Consider the following 26,945-nt stretch of genomic DNA (forward strand, 5'->3'; position numbering starts at 1 on the left):
TACTTATGTGGTAAAATATTTTTTTCATTATGTGTTCAACTTTAATGAGGTGGACACCAATATGTTATTTGCCAACATCTTCATAAGACCAGATAAACACATGTGTCCACACAATAATTCGTAAACCACGCAGGCCAAATAAACACATGAAAAATACTTTTACGGACTCTCGTAGACATTAAAGATATTATCTCCAGTGGGAAGACTCTCTCCTATTCACTAAATATGAACTAATACCTAATATTTAGGTCAAATAACATACCCGTTAAGAGATTTATATTCATACAATGAAAGTGACACATCAAACGGCTTGCTGTACACCGCTTAATTTGGTCTCGTTTCTCGAAGTCTCTCCATCACGCCACCAGTACTTCAACACGTGTCAGTTGCGGACTTGCGACGATACTTTGATGTTTCAGATTTTTCATTTTTCCCTTTGTTGGGTCCCCGCACTCTCTAATGTTCCACCGACGCTGTCCCACATCTGATGGGACTTGGCTCTGTAGACCGTCCGATCTCGCAGGTAACATAGGATGAGAACGGCTTGAATGTGTGAGCCGTAATGCACCGCCACAGCAGTGAATCCAGAAGGTCCCACTCCGGCACATGAAGAGCACCAATCAGATTCTCCTTTAAATGGTTTAAAGATAGCGAAATGAGAGAATCCAACTCCCATGATTTCTCTTGGCTTCCACTTCTAAGCTTAATATAGTGTACATTCTTTAATTTCTTCTTTTACTGGTTTTAAATAATATTGTGTTTTTAAATAAATATTTTGTTGTATAATTCCTTATAAAATGCTCTTTTTTTGTATTTTGTTCAAAACTTTGGTTGGAAACCACTCAAGTGATAATCTAGTTGTTGAAACTTTCTAAGGATAGTCGGACGGTGATGAGTTAGGTTCACACTGGGAGAAATATCCTCGTGAGCATCCGTTGGATTTTGGTCTAAATTATATTATCATCAGCTAAGAAACTTATGTGCACATTAGGCTGATAGTCTGAGTTTAAGCTCATATAAAATGTTCAAAGGATAAAATTTGTACAATATCGTCCCCAATTGTAAAAAAATTGTTCTTATTCTGGCAAAAGTAAGCATATAGGAAAAATAAAGCACCTTCATTCGATGGTAAACAAATAGAATTCAATCCTTCCAAAACTAAAGTTAAATAAATTCCTACAAATTTTTCCCCGTTGAAATCTTGGTACGTACACCATCCAGAGTGGATGAATTGATTGGAAATGAGTCATTTCATTTTGGCTACTCAAACTTGACTCTATGCATTAATTATCTACGAGTTATTAAGATGTTTGTTAACATATATAGACAACAGATAATTTCAGTTTTAACCATCTACAACACATTTTCCTGGAGAAAAACATTTCGTTAGTAACTCCGCAATTAAGCGTGCTTCTGCAAGAGCACTATTGGGATGGGTGACCTCGTGGGAAGGCAAAGCCGTACGGGACTGATGTATCCACGGAAACTGGACAACCCAAAGTGGACAATATTGTTGATGTGTATTGAACTGAAAACTCTAATATGATATCCAAAGGGTTAAACAAAACGAAAAACACCTAATTATTTTGATTAACAAATAATTTCAAAAAATGTAACAAAAGCTATTTGACCTAGGCAAGTTAATTTATCATATTGTTTGTCGTTACAAATTTGAATATGTTAATCTTATCACCAAAAAATTCAAGTAATTTCTTTCCCTCCTCCTAAACACTAAGGGCTTGTTTCGATTAAAAAATAAAGGGTAAAGTAGAGTTAATGGAGTGAGAATTATGTGAGGGGGAGTTGTGGGAGGGGGACTACTTTTACTCACCCTTACTTGGATAGAGGATAGAGTTAATGAGAGGTAAGAGATGTGAGTTCATGGAATGATTTAGGAAATACTAAACAAATTTTTCTCTAGCCTCACAAACCCCCAAATTGAGGGGTAACAAAATGTTGAGTTGGAGAGTTAAGTGATGGGGAACTTCTCGTCTCCTTCACCCACCCCACTTAACACTCCCTCCTACAATCCAAGTAAGGTGAAGTTATCCCTCCCTCCTTAACCCTCGTCACTTAACTCTCCAAGATATCAATCCAACCAAGCCCTTAATATGTTTGGATTGAAAGATTTGGGGGGAAGAGAAGAGAATGGAAAGGGACTTTCCTTCCAATTATCTTGTTTGGATAGTTCATAAAAAAATTAAGGGGAGAAATTTGAGTGGATTTGGGAGGAAGATTTCATTAAAAAATTTTGTCAAAATTCTTCCTCTCAAAATGGAGTCATTTGGAGGGAAGAGATAACTAATTAAGTTATTTATAAGTTAAAAACTTATTTTTACATTTGTTCATAATATTTGAACAAAAAAAATAAGGATAAATTAATAAATTAAACCACTTTTATTTTTTGTTTTTTTATCTATCCAAACATGAGAGAGGGAAATATATTATCTCTTCCCTTCTCTTCATTCCCTTTCCTTTCTCTTCTCTTCCCTTCCCTTCCCCCAAATCCCTCAATCCAAACACACTCTAAGATACAACGTGTGCATAAAAAATAATATTCCTTGGGAAGACTTTTTGGCTTAAAAAAAAATTGGAGGCTCTACTATTCCCCTTGAATATTATAATATGTAATTCTCATTTGATTGTTCATAGTCATAGATATGATCCTAAATCATCTCACTTTTTTTAATAAAGGCATAAACATATATGACGAGAGAGCAAGACGTAACATTATTTTGATATAAATTAAAGATAAGTGATGTGGCATTTAATTTGATTAGATGTAAAATTTTAAACTCCAGAATTATTGAGAAATTGTAGAGCGTCCAATCTACTTAAAACATGAGTAAAACACTCATTTGTTCCTACCAAAATCGGGTGTTAGCTTCGAAAAATCCAATTTGGTATCTCTAGTTAGACGACTTAAACACATGGTTATATTTGTGACTCTAATTGATATTAAAAAGTATCTTGAATGCTTGATTTACTATAGTAAATCGGTGGGTTATTTTTTTCAAAAATGACAAAGATTCCTACAGTTTGGTATCCCAGTTATCTCAACGGATGAGTTGAACACACATAATTCAAGTGAATTTGTCGGTTCCACGTATCCCAGATGATGTTAAAGTGCAATAGTCATCATTTGTGAGGTTGTAACATAGGATATATTTGAATCTCTCATAGTCCACAATCCTTACTTTTATACATTTTTTTTTCAAAACCCCATGTCACAATAATAAGACTTGTCTTTATCCACTTCTCATTTCTCTATATAAACCCCCCACCCCACCCCACCTCACCAATCTCATTAATTTTGATCTTCTTCACTTCCTACCACACCATCCACACACCAACAATAATAGTACATTTGCATGGATATTTTCTCTCTTTTAAAACACATACTCCTCTTCCTCTCTAGTCTTCTCTCATACCCTTTTACAAAAAATAAGCCAAAAAAAGAACCAAAACAAAGACCTAACCTTCCTCCTGGTTCAATGGGTTGGCCTTATATTGGTGAAACCCTCCAACTCTACTCTCAAGACCCAAATCTCTTCTTTTCTTCCAAGCAAAAAAGGTTCATTCTTTAATGAAATATCCCTAGCTAATCACTTCCTTAATTAGCATGTTAATGTATATTTATAGCTAATTTTACTTCTTTTGTTTGTTTTAGGTATGGGGACATATTCAAGACACACATACTAGGCCATCCTTGTGTGATGCTGGCTTGTCCTGAAGATGCAAAGTTTGTGCTTGTGACTCATTCACACTTGTTCAAGCCCACATACCCTAAAAGCAAAGAGAAGTTAATTGGGCCTTTTGCTTTGTTCTTTCACCAAGGACAATACCACACCCACTTAAGAAAGTTGGTTCAAACTTCTTTGTCACTTGATTCCTTCCGTACACTTATTCCCAATATTGAGGCTGAAGCCATTTCTGCCTTGGAGTCTTGGGCTTGTTGTGGACAAGTTGTCAACACCTTTGATGAGATGAAGAAGGTCATTAACTTATTTTGATTGAATGTTAGCCTTATTTTTGTTCTTTCTAATTATGGGTTTATGGTCCTTGTTTATTGGGACCATTCCAAGTCCCACCCCAATCCCGTCCCACCTCCTTCACAATCGTTGATTTTAACACATATCATTGAGAAAAGGGGGGCTTTTTTGGGTAGGATTTGGAAAATTCTCTTTTTTAATGGTTCATCTACATTTTTGTAATACATTTGTGTATTTTCTTGACCATATATACCCACAGTTTGCTTTTGATGTGGGAGTTCTTGCAATATTTGGTCAGTTGGACAGAAATTACAGAGGGAAGTTGAAGGAGAAATACCAAATAGTTGATAAGGGTTACAATTCTTTCCCTTCAAGTATTCCTGGAACTGCATATCACAAAGCACTCTTGGTAAAGTCTATCACAATCCCATCTTGTCAATTGACAAAAAAAAAAGTACTTTTTTTTTTTTGCTTAAATGATTTTTTGTTTTGATTGAATTGTGTGGAATAAGGCAAGGAGAAGGCTTGGAGAAATGTTGAGTGAGATAATTAGTGAGAAGAAAGAGAAGAAACTACTACTAGGGAAGGATCTATTGAGTCATTTCTTGAACTCTAATGGTGGAAAGGGAGAAACTTTCAGTGAAGATCAAATTGTTGATAACATTATAGGAGTCCTTTTCGCGGCACAGGACACTACAGCTAGTGTTCTAACATGGATTCTCAAGTATCTCCATGATGAACAGAAGCTCTTTGAAGCTGTTAAGGTAATAATAATTAATTAAATTAATTATGAAAATAACCCACTTCTTTTTTTATTTTTTATTTTTTACAATGATATATATTGTTGTTGTTGTAGGAGGAACAAATGGCAATTTATGAATCAAATGATGGAGGAAAGAAGTGCTTGACATGGGCACAGACAAGGAAGATGACACTTACCAATAGGGTAGGCAAAATAATGACATTAATTATTTGAATTTCTCATGCTCTTAATAATAAATAATTAGGATCATTAATATTATGGTTGATGTAATTAAATCTTCAGGTTATACTAGAGAGCTTGAGAATGGCAAGCGTAATTTCTTTCACATTCAGAGAAGCAGTGACTGATATAGAGTACAAGGGTATAAAATAATATGACTAGTATATATATAATTTTAAGAGGTTATTATTATTGTTTTAATTTTCTAAATGAGTATTTGGAACATTCTTCATATCTTTACAGGGTACCTTATTCCAAAAGGGTGGAAGGTGATGCCATTGTTTAGAAATATTCACCACAATCCAGAATTCTTCACTGATCCCCAAACTTTTGATCCATCTAGATTTGAGGTATGTTAAGACGAAAAATATTAAGAGTCTCAGTATTTTTCTTTTACTCAACTATTCTAAATATCGAGATGGACACACATGATTTACGTCAAATCATGAACTCCACATAATCTATATGAAATCATGTGCATCCATCTTAACATTTGAGATGACTAGAACAAAAAAACGCTATGATGTTGTGAAGCGCAATCATATAGTACATACAACATTTTGTTGCTTACACCACTTTTTTAATTCCTAGAGACACGTGTGTGTCTATAAGAAAAAGAGAATAAGCATTTCATTACACACTTTATTGAGATTGTGCTCTGATTGTAATGGGCAGGTCAGCCCAAAACCCAATACTTTCATGCCTTTTGGCAATGGTGTGCATGCGTGTCCTGGTAATGAACTTGCCAAGCTTGAGATCCTCATCTTCATCCACCATTTAGTCACCAAATTCAGGTACCCTATATACATATCTATATATATATATATATATATATATATATTAATTTTTCTTTTTCTAATACAGTGGGGTTTTTTTTTGTTTTTTCCTTTAGGTGGGAAGTGGTGGGATCAAAAGATGGGATTCAATATGCCCCATTTCCAGTACCCCAGCAAGGACTTCCAGCCAGATTTTGGAAAGAATTAACACTACAAGAAGTCACAAATAAGATTTATTAATATGTCATGTCACCATTGTAGTGGTTGTTAGTATTATAAAATACCCAACTACTACTCCCTCTAACCCAAGAAGTCAAGAACACGTACCCTGCTGTTTTTGTTCATGGGGTGTGTTGATTCATTCCACCATTGATGTATCTACAATCCCCCCCCCCCTCTTTGTTATTCCTTAGTTGGAGGCCTATAATTGTAACTATTAGGTATATATTTATATATACATGTGACTTCTTTTTTGGGCTCTACATGTATGGGCCGGGCTTGATCTCTAGAATGGGTTTGATTTACCGAGCCAGAGTGACTGGTTTAGTTTGGGCTTTACTTTGACTAGATTAAAGATAAACTCGCGCACAACCAAATTCAAGCCCACGCCCACGATCATGACGACTTTCTAATACTTTTCTATAAGCTTATTTATTTTTCTAATTTATAATAGTTATTGTGAAATTGATCCAATAAATCTTTGCATGATTCATGTATATATCACATATCTCCAATTAACAAACCGTATTAAATACAGAATCAACTTTTTGGTTAGAAAATAGCATTGCTCAATGAAGGTTATGAGTTTAATTCTTAAAGAGCTAATAGATAGAGTTTTCACGTATTTCTATATGACATGTCTAGTTTGCATAATGCACTGCCACTCTCTCGATCCCTTGAATTTTGTTCAAAACAAAAATTAAATTACTCACAATTGAAACATGTAATGTTTGAGTTTATCGGACTATAATTGTCATGCCTTTTGTGTTAAATTTAATTTTTTATTACAAACAAAAAATATAATTAAATTTGTTATATAAAATACTACATATTATTTTTTTCAAAGATTTTGTAAATTTTTTGGTGTATTGGTTGGAAAAAGTGGATTGCTCCTTCACCAATCCTTAAATGGAAAACCAAACCACTACACTACACTTGGACAACAACCAACGACGAATGCCTGCCTGTTGTGATCTTATTCCACGATTATTTTTTATTCGAAACAAAAATCTTATTCAATATAAAAAAAAAGACAATGACAATTATAGGATAATATTTAATGTTTTCATGGTCAAAAATAGATCTTTGGGTTTGTTAGGATTAATAATTAAAATTTTAAAAAAAATTTGTCACCCAAAGATGGTATTACAGCTGTTGCTGTACTCGACAACGACAGCACTTCCTTAAAGTTTGTGCTAAATAAAGCTCTGGAGTCTGGACCATTTGCGAGGGCTTCTGTGTCTCCAAATTTCAGCGTCAGACGCATTTTTTTTTTTTTCAGTTTTCCTCACCAGGAAGTAGGGCACACGCCAGATCTCTATGTGCCTTGTATCTTTCCATGGAAGCGCATTGCGTGTTTTGTATTTCGGTTTATCATGGTTGACATCGATTCCGAGAATTCGAATGCTGAATACTCGACGATCTTTTGTTGATTGATGCTGCTTTGTGGAATCGAGGTCCGAAATCTCATTTATGGACTCTGTCTGGAGTAGCAATGGCGAACCAGACGCCTGGCATTTTGTCCTTGCGTTGTTTTTCGCAGTTGGCTTCGTGGTTGTCAGGTTCTTCCTCGACAGATTCGTCTTTCGCGTAAGGTTTATTGCTGTTTTTTAATACTCGAGGCATTCTCGCGTATATTCGTGTTTTCCATTGAATCTTCGTTATGAATTTGTGTGTAGATGGAACACCTACATCGAATTGAAGTTTTCCTTTTCACTGGAAAATCAATGGAAAGTAAACTTCAAATTGATTCACGACGTTCGTGTGAGATGCTGAATATTCATATAATGTTCTTATGCTTAGTTAAATGCCAGAATTAGTACTTTTTCCAAGAGTAGCTTGTCATTTTAGTGGCATCTTGCTAGGCATATGACCTCAAAAAATTTGAATATCGGTTTGGGAAGTATAATAGATTTAAAGTTATATCAAGTTGAGCTGCCTGGTTCAATGATTCTTGTTTATCTGCTTAATTCAAATTCTAATAAGAGTGTTTTGGGTAATTTGTGGCTGAATTTTCAGAACATGATGATATAGCTGCATGTTAAATGGCTTAGCCTTAAGGATTCAATTATCAGTGATTTTTTTTGGCACGACAGAACCTTTTTTGTTAGCAGTAGTGAGCCAGCTTGTTCATTGGTGTTGTAAGTCATATACTGAGTGATTTGAATGAAAGTTCTGTATTGAGTTACACAGAGAAAAGAAACAAAGGGAAAATGGAAGAACCAGATGTTCATGAAGAAAAGAAACAAAGGGAAAATGGAAGAACCAGACGTTCATGAAGAAAAGAAACAATGGGAAAATGGAAGAACCTGACGTTCATGAATATTTATATACCAATTCACCATCTAATGCAAGGAGTAAGGTCGTAATAGTAACATCTAATCATCTAATGCAAGGAGTGAGGCTTAGAGTCATAACACGCTGACTTTGTATTCAGAGAAAAGTAAATGGTGACATAAGTTTTGTAGTTGACCTTATAGAGAATTTATACCGTGGTCGGGCACAAAAGAAAATTCTATTGAATTTCATAGGCAAATGAGAAGCTCCTGTGGAGAATATTCAATCTTTTACGCCTGAAACAAATTAATAACTATCTAAGAAAAGAATACACACATGCATATGGGAGTAAGTGTTGAAGTTTTGTTCATAAAAAAAGGGTGTCAATATGCTACATTAATTAAAAATTATAATCAAACATGAAGAAAAAATATCAACTGTTAAATTATCACGTGAATTCTAGCTCCTAAATCAAGATTGCAAACTAATAAGAAACTCTTTGACGTTGACATGGACCAACTGGCAGTAGCTGAAACTCTAGATTAAATACTGCAAACAATGCAACTAGCCTTTTAGCATGGGCTGAAAGACTGTTTATTGAGTTCTCCATTTCTTTTCAAACATCAAAAACCTTGATTCTATGTTGGAAGGATCCATGGAGCTTTTAATAGCATGGATGGATATATTTTCTAGGAGGTGATGTTGAAAGGGCATCCAGAGATATAGTTTCCTGTGCAGAAGGATTTATTTAAATGCCTTTAGATAGGGACTGAATCTGACTTCTCAGAGGACTTTTAATGGACTGTTATCCGTTTTGACCTCCCTCCAGTATTGTATTACATATTTTTCCTTTCTTTATATTTCTTTTTGTCATTATTTTGATTACTTCTTCAGCTAGATCAGTGAACCTTTTGTCCCTTGGGTAATTTCAAATGGATCATGTATGCATCATCTTTTCTTGAGGTGTTCCACTGTAATGGAGCCAGTGGAGACGCATCTAGAGCGAAACTTTTTTGGGAAATTGGACGTGAGGTTTAGCAGTATCCCTAATTTTGACGATGTCGATACTTGTCTTTAACTAAAAAAAGGTTTTTCAGTAATTCTGCCCAGAATGTTGTGTGACATTTGGATCTCAGTTGAACTGATGAAAATGCTGCATTTAGCTTCTGGTTATTTATTTTTGATGTTTCATAAAGCAGAACACTTGCTTATCACCGACCACGCCCACTTCGGGAGCCTTGTACATGTGTGTTGTTTATCTTTATACTATAAAGCAGAACACTGATCTACCAATTCCTCATGTTTGTTTCTTCTTATACATAGAGAAGATACGTAAACATCTCATTTGTAGTATACTTCTGATGAATTCTTCACATTTCTCAGAGGCTGGCCTTGCGGCTGACTAATGGAGCTGCTCTGATGAAGATTAACGAGAGTATGTATGCAAAAATTGCAAAACGCTCTGAGTCGATGTGGAAGCTCACTTATTATGCCAGTGTTGAAGCATGCATTCTCAAAATTGCCTACCATGAACCATGGTTTAGAGACACAAAGGAGTACTTCAAGGGCTGGCCAAATCAAGAGTTGAAGTGAGTAATATATGTTTGCACTTCTTAACGAACTGCTGGAAATTTACTTCCGATGTGTGGCAAATCTGCATTTAATTTATGTAGTTGCTTATATAGTTGTGCATGGTGACCTACAATAAATGCAGTTTTGCTATTCTCTATTTGAATCTTGCATTAGCAGCTTCTGTCTGTCAAATTTGTTAGTCTGACAGGAGTGGCGACATCATTGAAATAGTACTTTCTGATAAATAGTATGTAATGACATGGTTACAGCTTTTTAGATGGGGAAGAAGTTTGACAAAACTAACTTTTCTTAAGTGGATGAGAATAGTTATTTGTTTAATATATTTTTTTTAAATCATAGATGCTGAGGAATATTGGCTATAGTAATTCCCTTTTTGCATTTTCCTTGCATATTTTTTGTATGTGTTGGAAGGTTTAAGGAATTTAAATTCTTGTTTCTGAAATTGGTATATATGCATTTATATGCTAGCTCTTATAGATGTATGTCTGCATATCACTTTTCATACTTAACATATGCTTATACGCTCTATTTCTCTTAAAAGGTCATTTATTTCAAAACTAACTCCCTTTTTTTTTATCGTCTTGATGATATAATGTTGGATATGTGTGGAAATACTATGTTAAGCTGTTTCCATAAAAAGAAGAAGAAAAAAGACAATTGTGTAGTATTCTTTTGGGAATCTTATCTTCCTTGTATTGGTTTTTTTTTTTTTTTTTTTTTTGGATAAGTCATGCTTAATATTATTATTAGTGTGAGATATGACTCATACCTTGCCCTGGTTTAAGTCCTAAGGAGTAGGCTAGAGGTAGACAACACAATAACACATATGCATCTAGTGACGTGAATCGATGGAAATTCTCTTGTTGGTGGTTCCTGAGGTTATCTTTTGTACTCAAAACCTTTTTGATGACTTCTGCAATGCCTTATTTCATCCTTTCATTGCAGGCTACCCCTCAAGCTTTTCTACATGTGTCAATGTGGATTTTATACCTACAGCATTGCTGCCCTCCTTTTATGGGAGACTAGAAGAAAAGACTTTGCTGTGATGATGTCTCATCATATAATTACCGTTATCCTAATTGGATACTCATATATATCAAGGTAATACATCAGTTTTTGTGCAAGTACAGTGAACTGTGACCCGGTACAACTTGTACATACTGTAGAATCAAACATTATTGTTTTCATCATTGATACTTATTTCAAATTAAATTTGGTAGTCTTTTCGGAATGTCGTCATTTACTGGTATGCAACTGAATTCATCTCTTCAATATGATAAAAGTCTTGTTGTGGCTCTGAATGTTAGCTATGTTGACTGCAACTTTTTTAACTGGAAAATTTAGATTTTATTGTAAGAGCATCATGGTGGTGCTAAGCAGACATTGAATCAATATATATTTCTCCTGTTATGTGATATCATCCCTAAGCAGACATCATCGATGTTTTATGAAATTATCAGAGTTTCACTCTGGATTCGATATTGTTCATCATCAAAACTATCTTCTTGATTCATGTTTTGCGATCATATTACTATTTACTTTTGTAAGGTTTGGACTAGACTAATAAAAACCAATTTTGTTACCCTCTCCTTGGGTTATGTATAAGCCTACCAGTCCTTTGAGTTGGGTTGGTTGCTCTTTTCATGCAAGGAGATTTCAGAAACTTTTTTCAGTAGACAACATGATCAGGCCACCGATAATGAAATGACCCAACCAAAATTTTAGTGCATCATGGCAAGATATATTATCTCAGCTAAACTATGCATCCTAATTTTGTAATTTCCTGCAATTAGATAACTGTATCATCCAGAAAACTCTGTGGTTGTGGTCATTTTAGATACTTACAATTAGCAAGTGCAAAGTGTAAGAGAAGCCGTACATGGAAAGAATGGGATTCTTAACAGTTTTATTCTCTTGACGATAACTTTTGTTGATTTTTTACTGGCACATTGATCAGAGGATCTTTACTGTCCATACACAGGTTCTTTTGCGTTGGCTCAATTATCCTTGCTTTGCATGATTCAAGTGATGTCTTTCTTGAAGCTGCTAAAGTTTTTAAATACTCGGAGAAGGAGCTCGGAGCAAGCTTGTGCTTTGGGTTCTTTGCTCTTTCATGGCTCATACTAAGGCTTATATGCTTCCCCCTCTGGGTCATCAAAACTACGAGGTTTGTCTTCATGGTAGATTAATTGATTTTTTTTTGGCTAGCTGCCTACTGCTCTTTTCTAACCTGTTCTTATGGTTGGCAACTTGGCATTCCTCAGTTGCAATCTTCATGAGTATGTGGATATATCACAAGTGTATGGCATGTCATTGTATTATGTCTTTAATACAATGCTGCTGATGTTGCTTGTGTTCCACATGTATTGGTGGGTTCTTATATGTTCAATGATAATGAGGCAGCTAAAGAATAGAGGAAAAGTGGGTGAAGACATAAGATCTGGTATGCCTTTACTTTAGACTTGTTTTTCAATGCAGTGAATTCATTTACTATCGTCAATTATTTATGCAACATTTGAAAAACACTCTCTACTGGACATTCCTCAGAAAACCTGAGTTCTAGATTTTTGAAATGAGGTTTAGGTTTGATACAGAGGGATTACTTGAAGGGGAAATTGTGATAAAAGTTGGTTGGGAGGGGGGGGGGTCGCTTAATCAATAATAGTGCCGATTGCATCTTTGGAAATTGTTATTTCTTGCAAAGAAAGGTTAAAATACGCTGGGATTAAAGAATGGGGTTCCATCCTGAATTTTGAGACTGCTGCTGTTCAACCAAGTTACTTCCTTATGCGGATGAGATTTCACCTTGAAAGCAAGCTTCTTCTCAGTATTCACATGGTGGTGATACAATTTCTAGAATCGATGATCTCTTTGGTATAATTTCTCTTTGCATCCGACTTGAGTGAAACAAATACTTGTGCCCTTTCAATTTTCATCTTTCAAAACTTTTTCAAGTTACAAGCTGGTTCTGTGTGAAGATTTTGACTTTGAAATGCAGTTAGTGATTGTAGACAACCGAGGTGTAAGATATCATAAAGCCACTTTTGTATGTTAAAGGTTGAAGACCTATCTAAATATATCATAAAGCCACTGTTATAAAAAAGTAGGACTGATATGGATTGAGTGAATTTCTTAGTAAGAAGATCCTCAATGTAGATCTTTGTAATCTCCTTTCATTCAAAGCTGGGTTCAATTTGTTTTGGTCCTGTGCAAGACCATTAAGCTTTTAGGATATGGACGTTAATAGAAGTTTCGACAAATTAAGGATTTTGGTTGGGACCATTGGGTCGGTTGAATTATGTGCGAAACTGATGCCGATCATCCCCTAAAAGCCTTGATTTCCGCTGCATATCTGGCTCTATGCGTGGGCTTTGGTGTAGAAGGAATTAGGTTAACTTAAGGAGGATTACCCGTGAAGAAAATAGAAATAGGGTAAGGATTCTTTTCTGTTATGAGGATTTCATGTTTTATTCAAGTTGCACAAAATTGAACTTACTTACAAATAAAAGAATGCACTAGTGAGAAAAGTAGGTATAAAATAAACAAGGAAATGAAGAGAAACTAGAGAAACGCTAGAAAATGTGTTTCAATGAAAACTTGTAAGGACTAAGGATTCAAGAAAACAAAAGACAAAGAAAATGTCACTTAATGTTCACTGCTACAGTAGCACGAATGATAATGTAAGAGTTATGCTGCAATGTACTCATTGCAGTATTTAGTGCAATAAAGTGAAAAATTACAAGACATGAAACACCCAAAATACTACCGCACTTCATCACTGGTGTATTTGTGAGTTTATGTGGAATTGATTCTAAATCACAGAGTGTTTATTCGTCAGTTAAAAAGCATATGTTTTGTAAATTTCATTCATTAAGGCTGTCGGATTTATTGAAATTTCTTAAGACTTGAACATCCGTTCCACAATTTTCGCAGATAAATTCAGCAATATAAAGCTGATAGTGAAAATTGCTTCCAGTTTTTCTGCCCTCGTCGTGTTATGCAATCATCATAAATCATAAATACTATGAGTTGTGAGGGACTGAATTATGAGTCCATCAGGATCATCACTATGAGTAGCTTCCTTAGGTACAATCCATGCTCCTAGTTGTGCAATACTTGCTGCTCATGTGGTGGTTTTCCGCGCAAAGAGCAGAGATTTTGGTTGAGTTTGGCATTATGTTGGTTTGCTTCTAGTTCAGGTTATTTTTTCTTCATTGCTGCATATTTGTCTAAGGAAAATAAGTAGAAGTAGGTTAAGGAAAACAATGCCAAACTCAACCTTAGATTATGGGGAGAAGTTGAATCTCCTGGCTCATTTGTGTTCAGCATGTAGCATTGGTTATTTTCCATTTTGATAAACTTATTTGACATTTTATGAATTAGGCGAGTTTTGTTAGCTAGTGTCTTTTTTTGGAGTGAATGTTACAGTTAAGGAAAATGGCATACTTAGCAGTATACAGTCGCTATTTGTAGTTCTTCTTTTCTCCGATCATTGTGCTTCTTTCTTAGTATCTTATAGATCAAAAGAGAGATAATTAACCATTTTGTTGGATTGCAGATTCAGAGGATGATGACTAGGCAGATAATTTTGTTCGACTTGTTTGTTCTCCCACAGGCATTTTAGCCCTGGATGGCCAGCTTGGCTTTCTTTGAAGATTTGTTGCTGCAGTTAATTTGGTTACTGCCTGTGCTGCTAATTTATTCTTCCAATTCAATTTTGATCAGTATTTCATGGGAGCAGAGAGCCAGATATGCAGAGGTACAACCTCTAAGCATAATTTTTTTTTGCTGTTGACAAAACGAATCATGTATAAATAGTACACAATTCCTGTATATATTTTCCCATTGGGTGTACCCTCAATTGGATAATAATTTTTATGTGAGGAAACCAAGAAGGGAAAGTATAGCTTCACTTATGTGGTGGCGCTAGGTATATTCTTTCCTACTTTGAGAGGAAGGGGGCTTGATTTCATTGTTTAAGAGCAAATGTTTTGAGAAAAGATGGAGAGAGGGGAAGCAATCACGTCTCAATTCGGTCACCTCTGTTGTTTTATTGGTCGAAAAGCACTAGAAAACCCCACTTTAGTTTTATGTTTTATTTGTAATATTTTTACATCCATCTTCCTGTCATTTCATTGATTTGTCACAAAATGACTTGAAAATATTTTGAACTATATATTTCCCACTTTTGGACCCACGACCCACCACGATTCCTATAGAAAAGAAAAAATGAGTAGGTTTTGAGCAAGTTCAGTCCATTGCTACCCACAATAGTGATTGTGTAACAACCTATCCATCTATATTACTAACACTTTGTTCGTTTTTTGGTCCATTCATACTGGCTCGTACAACATTTTCTTAGGTTTAGCACTTGTCCATACTAATTTGAGTCTAGAAAATGTGTTTGTTATTAGTTTGGAAATTTAATCTATTATATTTTGTACTTCGCATCTTTCCCTGAGCAATGAGGGACAAGAGACTAATTTCATCATCACTCAGTAACTCACCCAGCACCACAAAGTTTGACACTGTAGAGGCTCATGGTCTCTTCTATTCGAGTCGGGTATCGAGTGTTATAGATTGAATATGATGGCTCGTACTCATGAGGAAGAGTAGGGTAGCAGAATCAGGCATTAGCTTGTAATGCCAAAATCATTATTGAAGCCATTAGTTTGTCAAATTCCGACGTTTCATTCAAGTGACTTGATGACATGACCTTGAATCAAGTTACTCATGTAAGTATCGCACAACAATCGCGTGGAAGAACAATGTTTTTGTCACAGGCAGCTTGTGCCTACACGGGCGTACCCAAGGGGGGCGAGCTACACTAACTTTTTTTAAAAAATACATATATACTTAGTATTTTCCCTAAATTTATTTTAAAAATGACAAAAATGTATTTTTCATCCCTCAATTATGGACGCGTGGTTTCATTTTCGTCCCTATTCTTCTTTTCTTTTCTTTCCATTTTCGTGTCTCAACTATTGGAATGTACCCTTTTTGTTTTTCAAGTGAGATTGAGGTCGGAAAAATCTGATGTGTAATGTGACACCTATGTGACATGTCGAAGTTTACAAACGTGATAAATTATCTATAATTTGAACAATATATCCCTAAAATTTTTAAGTTTGATACTTTTTAATCCCTGAAATTATATGAAATAAACACGTTACCTTTGCAATTCAATTCATAAAAACAGCAATTCACATAAACAATAAACCAAATTCATTGCAGACATTAAGAAACTAAATCCAGTTTAACATTAAAAAACTCCATTACAATTCAAGCAGTCAAGCAGAGGTGTTGATGACATTTAATATTGCCACGCGTCCCAGTGAAAATAAAAGTAGTGATTGGTGACATATCATAATTTTGCTTTTCTTTTCTTTTGTTTTTTTTTTTTTTTTTGGTTTTCTTATCCTCTCGACTTTTCACCTTTTCTTTGTCCATTTATTATTATCCAAAAATTTTTCGTAACTCACACTTTATCTCTATGGCCTTGCAGTATATATATACATGTGTATAATATGTATTTTTAAATTTGTTTATGTTGATAAATATAATATCATTTAAACAAGTTGTCTAGTCTTAAAAAAAATTTCAGGGGCGCTACCTTCGAACCCCCACCAAAATTTTTCGACGTATCAAAATGCAACAGCCCACTCCAATGTCATTTCCTGGTTCCGTCCCTGTGCATACACAAAACATGATCAACTCATACATATTTATATAAAAATTCTCACATGCACACTAACTTTAAGCCCTCGAAATCCAAAATTCTCATATGCGGATACCCTCAAGTTATATTAAATTAAGCAACTTAATCCTATCATTGATTTGAAATATATGGGACCAAAGCAATGTGTCTCACTTATCATTTCACTTTTAAAAACACTTTAAAAAGTGAAGTGCATAAGTTATTAAGTTGCGACGTCCACATTTAAGAATATCTCATATATATATATAGAATAATTCTTCTATGTGAACCAACTTTGTGAACCTACTTTTCAACCATAGATGTGATGGGTCCCATAGAAAATTTACGGTCCCCACTTTTGTTTTGTTTTATTATAACCATTGGTATTATGGTTTGCTCCTCTATTGGGCCGGATTTGCCCACCTTAGACTCATCACCGTTAAGCCCATTCTAGCTCCACCGTCCATTTTAGTCTTATCATGCATGATGCATCTACTATTCAAACCCATTCTTGGTGGGGGCCTTTGTTTCTTGGCCCTTTTCTTCCTGCCGTATCGATGTAACCCACTTTCAAGTCCATGACATAGCACATGAATTCAGTGACGTAGGAAGCTAGCTGTATTCTTCCTTACAGTCAATTGGACTCTTTCAAAAGTCCCTCCGACCAACTGAAACATTAAAACCTTATCCGACAGCAACATTTTTTATCTATCAGAAATTATAATTTTCTTATATCAGAAATTCACACCCTATATCTCAATTATATTGTCCGTTTTGAGATTCTGATTCCCGTAAATATATCGAACTACCCTCATGGGCCCAGCAATTAAGCCTTGACTCAAGTCTACACCCCATGCATGTCAACTATATTATCCGCTTTGGCGTTTTGATTCCCGTGGATACATCAAATTACTCTCACGGGTTTGTTCCTCATGGGCCTAGCAACTGAGCCTTGACCCAAGTCACTTAAGCATATGAAAAGACTTAAGTGATTGTAAATGAGTGAGCTTGTCCTTAGAAAGAATAAATATATTAGAATTTCCAATCCTATACACATCAACAATATTATCTGCTTTGGATAGTCCAGTTCTAGTGGATATATTGGGCCCGTAAGGTTTTGCATTCCTAGAAGGTCACACATCCTAATAGTGCTCTAGCAAAGCATGCTTAACTACGGAGTTATTAGGAGATGTTATCATCCAGAAAAACGAGTTGTTGATGATTAGGAACTGAAATCATCTATATATGTTAACAAATCCCTACATCTTTGTAGAAAAATGATACTTGAGAGTTGGAGTATATATATAGTTGATTAATAGTGAAGAAAGAGATGATGAAAAAGAAGAGAGTTGTGATGAAAAGGAATAGAGAGACAATGAGTATAGAGTGTTTAAATATATGGAGTGTTGATGAATAATATTTATTGTGGGACTCATTCACCCAATTAAATTGTGTCACATAAAAGAGAGGAGAAGAGAGAAAATTTTTGAGGTACTGGATATTATCAACACCACTGTAGATGCTCTAAGACAATCATTAATATTTCCATTTTCTTAAGCACCGTTATGAAATCTTATTTGTCATAAAATTAAAATTTTCTGCGAAAGTTCTTTCTTGGCCCTGAATCCGATCGAAAGGGCAGAGTGGAGTCCACTCTCTCATTTAATGCTAGAGCTACGTAGTAGTTATCAAACAAGGGTCCCACCACTGCACTAGCCGCGTGTGTTTAATTCTGATGTGCATATATATACGCCATGTCATCACCCTGTCCGCATAATATAATAAATTTCCAGAATACCTCACGTGCCAACATTTTTTATTCAAACTACGTGTGTGAATGGCGTAACGGCTGGCCCGCCACGTCAGCCATTCAAACCGTATATATATTCGAAACTCGTCTCTCGCTCTCCCAGTTCACTCTGACGAACATCAAACCTCGAAATTAAGCAGCATGCAGAAGTCAAGTAATAAGCGACCCAAACTCACCGGCCCTTCTTCTCCGGCCAGCCACCAGTCAACAAAACTTCCGCGTCTCACTAACGAGCAAGAGCTCGCCGTCATGGTCGCAACTCTCACTAACGTAATCTCCGGCGCCAACTCCAACGGCTCCCTCAATTCCGGTTTCTTTCCTCAATCCCAGTTACAATACCCCACGACCAAAGCAAATACAGGGCCGGTACTTCCCCCCTCTGCTCTCGACACGTGTCAAGTATGTAGAATCGACGGCTGCCTGGGCTGCAACTTTTTCGCGCCAAATAAGGAAGAAAACAAGAAATCGAGTTCGCGAAAACGTGTGAAGAAGAACTACAGAGGAGTAAGGCAGAGGCCGTGGGGGAAATGGGCGGCAGAAATAAGGGACCCAAGAAAGGCCCAGCGGGTGTGGCTCGGGACATTCAATACTGCGGAGGAGGCGGCTCGGGCTTACGATAGAGCCGCCATTGAATTCCGAGGCCCAAGAGCTAAGCTCAATTTTCCATTCCCTGATAGCGTGGAACAGAGTCAACAACAGAGAGTAGAAGAAAATGCCACAAATGGAGATATTGGACCAGAAATGGAATTCTGGGAGAAAATTGGAGAAGATGAAATTCAAGAGTGGATGACAATGATGGATTTTGGTGGAGACTCATCAGATTCTGCCACTACAGTTGCTGATTACTACAGTCAATGAATTTGTATAAAATTCATCAAATTTTTAAAAAATTTCAAGTTGTTTGTGCAACTCTGCATTTCTCAATTACACAAGATATATGTAAATTGTGACATCAAAAGCAATAGCAGCAGCAGTAGCAGCTTCTCTTAATCTCTTCTCCGTGTCTCTGTCACCGTTGTTGGATTTGTACGCAGGACTCTGTTTTTGGGTTGCCAAGAAAGTACGGGGAAAGCATGGGACCCACTAATGGACAAAAAAAAGAACTCAGTGGGGCCCTTCCCATCAATTTCTGTAGGACCGTGTTTGACCCATTCAAAATAGCCTGAAGTCAAGTTGTGCTATAAAACAGCATGTGCGTGATTAGTTTGTTGAATCATATTTAACATGTGCGCATATATATTATAATCATCTGGTGAGGTGTGGATGGAGCGTGTTTTGTGTGTTTTAAAAGGAGTGCTGGGTGGGGTCCCCCTTTTGGTTTTGGGATAGCTTATTGGGTGCTTAATTTACTCGGTTAACACGTGATCAGGCTGTTGAAGAATAATTAATTAGTGCAACTTGAATATTGGTATAATAAGGTGTTGATCACGTGATATCTGGAGTGCGCATCTCCAATGACAACTACAGTTATTACGTTATGATTTGTTTGTTTGCCTTTAATATTTAGAGAGAAGGAAGGAAATCATCAGTGGCGGCTATGGGGTGGGGCGACATGGGCAGTCCCCCGGGCCTCTAAATTCCTAGGACCCCAAATTTTTGAAAAAATATTGATTTTATATTAATCTAAACATAAAAAATAATTAAAAACTAACAATTTTCCACATATTTCAACTAAAAAACCAATAAAAGAATATTTTTTGATTTTAAAATAAATAAAAAAGAAAACAAGGGACCCTTTTCTAGAGTTCTCCCGGGACCCCTGTAAACTCGGGTACGCCACTGGAAATCATAGTTAACCAAGTGTGTGTACTTTGCTTTGTCAATCAAATAGTCATTGCTAATAATTAGGAATTAGCTCATGGCCCACCAAATACGGCAACCTAAAAAATATACCAAAAGATTATATGTCCATAATTTTTTCATTCATAAACTTACATAATCTAGGTAGCAAACCAAATAAACATGCCACATAGATTACACAAAAAAAAAACTTTATTAAAGAAGTCACATAGACATGTCCAAAAAAGCTATTTGTCCCAGCAATTGGAATCTCAGTTGCTGGGATGAGTAACAGGGTTGTAGGCATGCCACATGTTTATGTAAATTTATGGATATTTATTTTATGGATGTGCAATGTTCTGAAAAATATATCAATTAGTCAATGGGGTAATGCAATTTTTAGTCACTAAAATTTGTGAGAAATTCCAACTCAATCACTGAATTTGCAAACGTTTCAATGTAAATATCCAAAAATTAAAATTGTTTCAGTCTAGTCATATGGGTAAATCTCTTACTGTTGGGGCAACTGATGTGCATTGAAATTAATATATTTATTTTTTTAAGAGATGTAGCCTGACAAGTGGTGATTTGGATATATTTTTATATTTTAAAAAACATATAAAAATAAACCCAAAAAAAAAACAAAACCTAAGAAATCCAAATCCAAACCCTAAATCTTCCTTGTACCGCCGCCCACCAAAAGAATAAAAACCTAGGGATCCGTTTAGTAGAGGGGAAAGTTTGATTTTCAATGCCAACAGAAATGCTGTAGAAAAAAAGCTAAGCTTGAAGCTGCGAAATATGCTGTGAGGTGTTTGATGAATTAAAAGCTGACGCTAGCGGAAAAACTGTTGACTAAAAGTATTATCTTGAATTTAATAATAAATTTTTAATCATTTTTTTCATGTTGTTATTAAAGTTAATTTAATAAATATAATTTATTATTAAAATTAATTTAAGTATATTAGAATTTTTTTATATCAAAACTGAAAATTTTAATTAGTCAAATAAATAAAATAATAATTTTTATATGAAGCTTATTAATGTGTATTTTCCTTATTTTATAAATATTATATTAATTTTTATAATATTAATTATAAATATTAAATTTATTGGCAAAATATTTATAAAACTAAATAACTTATTAAATATATATATTATTAAAGTTATGGGACCCACATTAATTTATGTAAAAAATCAAAAACACAATGATCACCGTGGGTCCCACATAAAAAAATGAAAAAAAAAATAAGGAGGCAACTTCGGCTGTGAAAGAAGCTCTGCTTCTTTCCGGCCAGCGGATCCGTTGGCCCTTTTTGACCTATTTGGTAATGCGGAGCCGCCCTGTCAAACAGACAGCTAAAGGGTTGTTGTCAATACAACAGAGTTCCTCTTCCACCCAAACGAACCCGCCAATATCCCTTTTAGCCCTTCTAATTCCAACACAAAGATCACCATTTTCAACTCTCAAAAACACAATTGAATCACCCGCTTTCGTCGCAAGCAGCCTCACAACAGAAATTTTTGGGGTACCTGGTGAGGGATTTCATCGGGAGATGCGGATATGGTTTGTATATCTTGGCGAGAGAAAACCCCCATATTTCCAACTGTAATCGCGAACGGAGGAAACCATCTCCGAGTGTTCCACCACTAAGTTAAGCATGAAGTATGGTAAGCAACACAAATGGGCGAATGGCCCATTGATCTTGTGGCAGCAATCCACTAAAGGCTTCTTTAGTACTCCACCCTGAGATTGGGAGAGGGGTTACAGACGGAGGCGGAGGTGGAGAGGAGAAGAGAGGTGGGGAAGAAGGGATTAGGAATTTATGTTTAACTTTCTTTCAAAAAGATGATTCTTTAAGTATATTTAATTTTTTTTTATAAAATTCCACGTCATTGTCATGTAACATAAAAATAATTGTTTGATTTGTTAATGTCACATCATCAATTTGATTGATCAAAAATTTGAAAATGTGACCGTGTGACTAGATTGAAACAATTTTAATTTTTGGATGTCTAAGTTGAAATGTTTGCAAATTGGGTTACTGAGTTGGAATTTGACACATATTTCGGTGGCCAAAAATTGTATTACCCCATTAATCAATATATCTCTGGATGGACAAAGGTCAAAGCATAAGCATAGTTGCATACCCAAGTTCTTTAAATGAGGCACGAAAAATTTTAGTTAAAATATATCAAGGTTAATATAACATGTCATCAAAGAAAAGATAGATCATGTTTCATTTCCAAAATGATATATGTCCATAATTTTTTTATCAATAAACTTACATAATTTAGGTTTCAAGCCAAATAGACATGTCACACAGATTAAAAAAACAAACAAAGTTTATTAAAGAAGCCACATAGGCATGTCACATGTTTATATAAGTTTATGGATGCTTATTTGATGGATGTGTAGTGCTTCCGGTTTCATTTTCATCATCAAATGTTCAAAATTTCCAGTTCAGTAACTTGAAGTTAAAAATTATTTCATTTTGATAATTTAGAGATATTTTCTCAATTTCAGTCACTCATGTGGCATATTGACTGTTAAGAAGCTATCCCAATTTGACAACGAGGCAAGCAGCATTGATGAAGTGGCAAGCGGTGTCGACATGGCATAACTCACGTGTATACATGTTCCAAGTATCCCCAAAAATCCCTTTCATTTCTTTGAAACACCAAATTCTTTCATGTTTCCCCATCACTTTAGTTCTCATCTCATACCCTAGATCGTTAACCCAACTACTGGATTCATCCATCACTAGTTCACAAACCCCACGTTATTCATCAGTTTCACGATCGTGATTGTTGACTCTTCGCGACCAATTTGTTAAGTTTCGTTTTTTTGCGAAGTTTGTTTCATTTTTATTTGATTCAATTTCTATTTGATTATTGGATTCTTCAATTGTTTGATTTTTTGCTTGTGAATGTTTCATTTTTTCGAATCTTTTGTTGAATGTCCATTATAGATGACTTAAAAATCTTAGTTCTATTCATTTTGATTCTCTTTAATTTATTGTTGATGATTAATTCAAATCTTCGATTCGTTGATTTAATGTTTGTGATTGTTTCAATTCTTCGGTCCTTTATGACTGTAGTTGTTTTAACATGTCTTCGTCAAACCCTAATTTTTTTCTATTGTGGTTCCTATATTGTTCCATTGTCCTATCATGTTGGTCCTTTTAATTTCACTTCTTTAATATAGGTTTGATTGTACTTGAGTGCCTTATCCTTGTATTTTGTCTTAAAGGTTTACGATGTTCGTATATTTGAAGTCTTGTTTACTTTTAGTAATCTAGAAACAATGAAGCCTACACCAAGAAGACCATTCACTTGGACACGTATAAACTATAGAAACCAGTTCACAATAATGGTTATTGTGGTGTAATGAGTATTGATGATTAGGTTTTGTATTCATACATGAGAAGTTTGGAGCAAAATGGTGGATAGAGTGGTGAAAAAAATAGTGGAGAGGTTGTTGAAAAAATTGATGGACATGGTGTTGTAGGCAAGATGCTAATGGCTGGTAGGGTGCTGGATGTGACAATAGTGATGGGGGAGATGGAGGGTGCTACTGGCGACATTGATGATGGAGAGGGAGAAGGAAATGATGTTACTAGGGAGGGTGCTTATGGGGACGTTGATGTTGATACAAAGTTCAAATTGATTTATGAATCCGATAACGAAAACATGTTATTGTATGAAGCTAACAGTATGATGAAGCCTTATGTACTTGTAGAGTATGAGACCTATCAAGGATACCTTGCACACATGTTGTGACTACAATTGATTAGCTTCATAAGCATTCAACAAATTTCGTGCATGAAGCTTATATAAGAGAACTTACCTGCGAATATACTAGCACAATGTGGAGCCTACTAATGGAGAAGAGAATAAGATAACATGATAAGCCTAAAACCAGTAGTAGATTGAGAATAAGGTATCTCAAGGTCAAACAAATCAAATGTGGAGGAAAATGGCACAATAAAAGAAGTTGCAAGAATCCACCAATATCCAAAACTCGTTGTTTTATTATTAACTATAAAACTATCATAATTTCGATCTAATTTGTCTATTTTGTAAATGGAGCAACCCAACGATATTGGTGATATTGTTAATGAGCATGGTGAAACCTCAATAACAGGTGGTGGGAGAGGGGTTGTTGGAAGAGATGGTGCTAGGACACGGGTTAAAAGAGGTGTTGCTAAGATAGGGATTGTTGGTAGAGGGGGTGCTAGGAGAGGGGTTTATGCTACTGATACAAGATTTGTTGGGACAAGTGTTGCAGGTAGAGGTGGTGCAAGCAAGATGCCTATCAAAAGACTCACTATGCCTCAAGGGTGGTGGGAATGTAATTGAAGACAGTTTTGAAGTGGGAATGGTCCGCATGGAGTGGCTTTCTATGGATCAGGAGCCACTCTCAGAGGAGTTACATCGTCTACCTCACATCCATATGTTGCTAGAAGTGGTATTCCATTAGACGTGAAAGTTGGAACAAGTGTAACCCCTGGTAGAAGGACCAAATCTAGTGCCATCAGGATGCCAAACACAATTTCAACAATGTAGGGAGCAACATCTAGCTTTGGGTACACTAGAATGTTGAATGCAACTTGCCTTGTTTTGTTGCATATGAAGTATTTTCCTCTATTTTGATGCATCCAAATTGCTTGGATGAATGTTATTGTACTTTGCTAGTATTATGCTTTATTTTGGACAATATGTTGTTGCCTCAACGCACCTCTTTTGGACAATTTGATTTTCTATGTAATGCTTATTGTTGTGCTCATTATACACATAAAAATGAGCACTCTTTTACTTGCGTTTTCTTGCCTCTTTGAGTAAATTGAGGATTGATAATGTCTAAGTATTCGAGATTTGCACATTTCAGGTATGAAGGCACGAATCGGAAAGAAGGGATCCAAAAATGGACATTTGTCCTTTCAGAGACTTTCTTGATCGATCGAGATCCATTTTCGATCAATTGGGAAACAATTGATCAAGTTGTAATTTTCTTCCAGAGACTTTTTCGATCGATCGGATTACTATTCACATACACGAGCAGTTTCGCGAAAAAGTTCCAAATTCACTTGTCTACGAGCCAAAATGACCCTAACTTGTTAGGGAAATGACATAAGAGTTTGTGAAGTATAAAAGGGCATAAAATAGGGTTTTGGAGGTGTTCTTGGAGCTGAGATTCATTCTCTATCTTGGAGGCTACCATTGGAGCTTGGAGAATAAAGGGGGTCACAAGGGGGTTTCTTCTATCCTCTTTTATCCTTGCTTTTATGGTTGATTTTCATTACTTGATGATGTATCTTGACTCCATGAGTGGCTAGATTCTCTTGTTAGGGTTTTAATGTAATCGAACTTTAATGATTCAATAAACTTGGTTTCCTTATTTCTTGATTTCTATCTCTTATTGATTGTCTATGGTTATGCTTAATGCTTTTGGGTGTTTGGCCATCATCTAATTGATTTGTTGCCTTGATTGAGACCAGAAAGAGATATATAGGATTTACCTCTTACCATAGACATCATAGGTTGCATGAACCATAGGAATATAGGGGCATGACCTATGCAATCGCTAGACGGTTAATCCACAAATCTTAATGGGTCTTTGTCTCTTGAACCCGAATGTTAGGAATAACAAGGGTTTGAGATAGAGACACTTTCGGTGTAACCAGAAATGGAGCATTGGAAAGGATAGGGAGACTAATTGTCAATTAAGAGGTAGTAATTAAGCGATTAAGGAACCAAGGGAGTTGAATTAGATAAGAAAATGTGAAATTAAATACCCTAATGTTTTTCATACTTGATCTAAACTTGTGTTTGGGTTGTGCTTGTTTCAATTGCTTTAGTTAATCACTTTTAATTACTTGCTTTAGTTTAGAACAAACCAAATCGAAACCAATTCGCTTCTCCATTTTAGCAGAGTTGTAGCTTTGATTGATATTGAATTAAATTGTCAAAATCTTTGTACTATCTCTTTATTACTCGCGCAATTTCGTATACTTGCTAATTTGCACCAACATTTATGTGTTGCTAGCTTCTTTTTTTTTTTTTTTTGTTTCTGATGTTGGAACAAAAAAGCACTTACAGTAATTGATTTGGAACATCTATATGTGCAATCTATGCATATAACAACACTCTACAGGCGTATGGCAGTGATTTATTCACCTTTTCTTTTGGAAAAAAAAGAATAATTTCGACATGGAAAATTATTTTCCACACCGAAAGTGAGTATCTATCCGAGTTATCAAAATTCAAAATGGAAATTTTTTTAGCTCCATATTACTGAATTGAAACGTTTGAATGACATATCTTTTAGTAATGGGATGGGGGACCTGCAATATAGGTAGCCTACAATCTTAAATTTTTTAAATCTAAACCATTGATTTTAGAGGTGGACACGTGTATGTCCCAATTTTCTTCAGATCTGGTTCTCGTCCCTCCGTCTCTCCAGACTCTCACTTTCACCATCACCATTTTAACCAAACGTTAACTATCACCATTTTGTTACCGTCTTACTATGAAGACTCACCATCAATTAACCATCACAATCGAGAATTGCTCCATCACTACCCCAATCCAGAGATTCTCGTGCGACGTACGAGTCCTGTACCTAGAAGTCCGACATTGCCCGCCGATATTTTGCAATCTAACTCCGTTTACTCACTAGAGAACTTCTCTTCTGTGCCCCACTCGCACTGGTGGCACAACTGACGGGGCTGGAGGAAGGTCCAATAATGACCACCGAAACCGTATCTACAGACTACACAAATGAAGGTTGTGTATCTGTATGTAGAGAACTTGCAGG

General features: G+C 35.6%; 3 protein-coding genes across 4 annotated transcripts; all 3 read left to right on the forward strand.

Annotated features, from left to right (window-relative positions):
* The first annotated feature begins 3,317 nt into the window (after positions 1-3,317).
* On the forward strand, positions 3,318-6,252 carry LOC120005772 (abscisic acid 8'-hydroxylase 4-like). Its single transcript, XM_038855589.1, has 9 exons — positions 3,318-3,574; positions 3,671-3,995; positions 4,252-4,401; positions 4,505-4,756; positions 4,849-4,938; positions 5,038-5,116; positions 5,218-5,324; positions 5,650-5,768; positions 5,867-6,252. The coding sequence occupies exons 1-9, from the start codon at positions 3,372-3,374 to the stop codon at positions 5,988-5,990; spliced, it is 1,449 nt and encodes a 482-aa protein (XP_038711517.1). The 5' UTR covers positions 3,318-3,371; the 3' UTR covers positions 5,991-6,252.
* A 926-nt stretch (positions 6,253-7,178) lies between these two features.
* LOC120005779 (LAG1 longevity assurance homolog 2-like) lies at positions 7,179-15,010 on the forward strand. Of its 2 annotated transcripts, none has more exons than XM_038855601.1 (6): positions 7,179-7,559; positions 9,630-9,835; positions 10,785-10,940; positions 11,821-12,006; positions 12,104-12,282; positions 14,398-15,010. In XM_038855601.1, the coding sequence occupies exons 1-6, from the start codon at positions 7,443-7,445 to the stop codon at positions 14,415-14,417; spliced, it is 864 nt and encodes a 287-aa protein (XP_038711529.1). In that variant the 5' UTR covers positions 7,179-7,442; the 3' UTR covers positions 14,418-15,010. The 2 variants fall into 2 exon arrangements, with proteins under 2 accessions (XP_038711529.1, XP_038711535.1); XM_038855607.1 differs by having other exon boundaries at positions 7,427-7,564.
* A 3,378-nt stretch (positions 15,011-18,388) lies between these two features.
* On the forward strand, positions 18,389-19,579 carry LOC120008946 (ethylene-responsive transcription factor ERF109-like). The gene has a single exon (XM_038859346.1). It carries the CDS (start codon positions 18,488-18,490, stop codon positions 19,202-19,204), a length of 717 nt encoding a protein of 238 aa, XP_038715274.1. The 5' UTR covers positions 18,389-18,487; the 3' UTR covers positions 19,205-19,579.
* Positions 19,580-26,945: the final 7,366 nt, after the last annotated feature.

This window comes from Tripterygium wilfordii, chromosome 2, assembly GCF_013401445.1.
Source record: "Tripterygium wilfordii isolate XIE 37 chromosome 2, ASM1340144v1, whole genome shotgun sequence".
NCBI classification, from domain to species: domain Eukaryota; kingdom Viridiplantae; phylum Streptophyta; class Magnoliopsida; order Celastrales; family Celastraceae; genus Tripterygium; species Tripterygium wilfordii.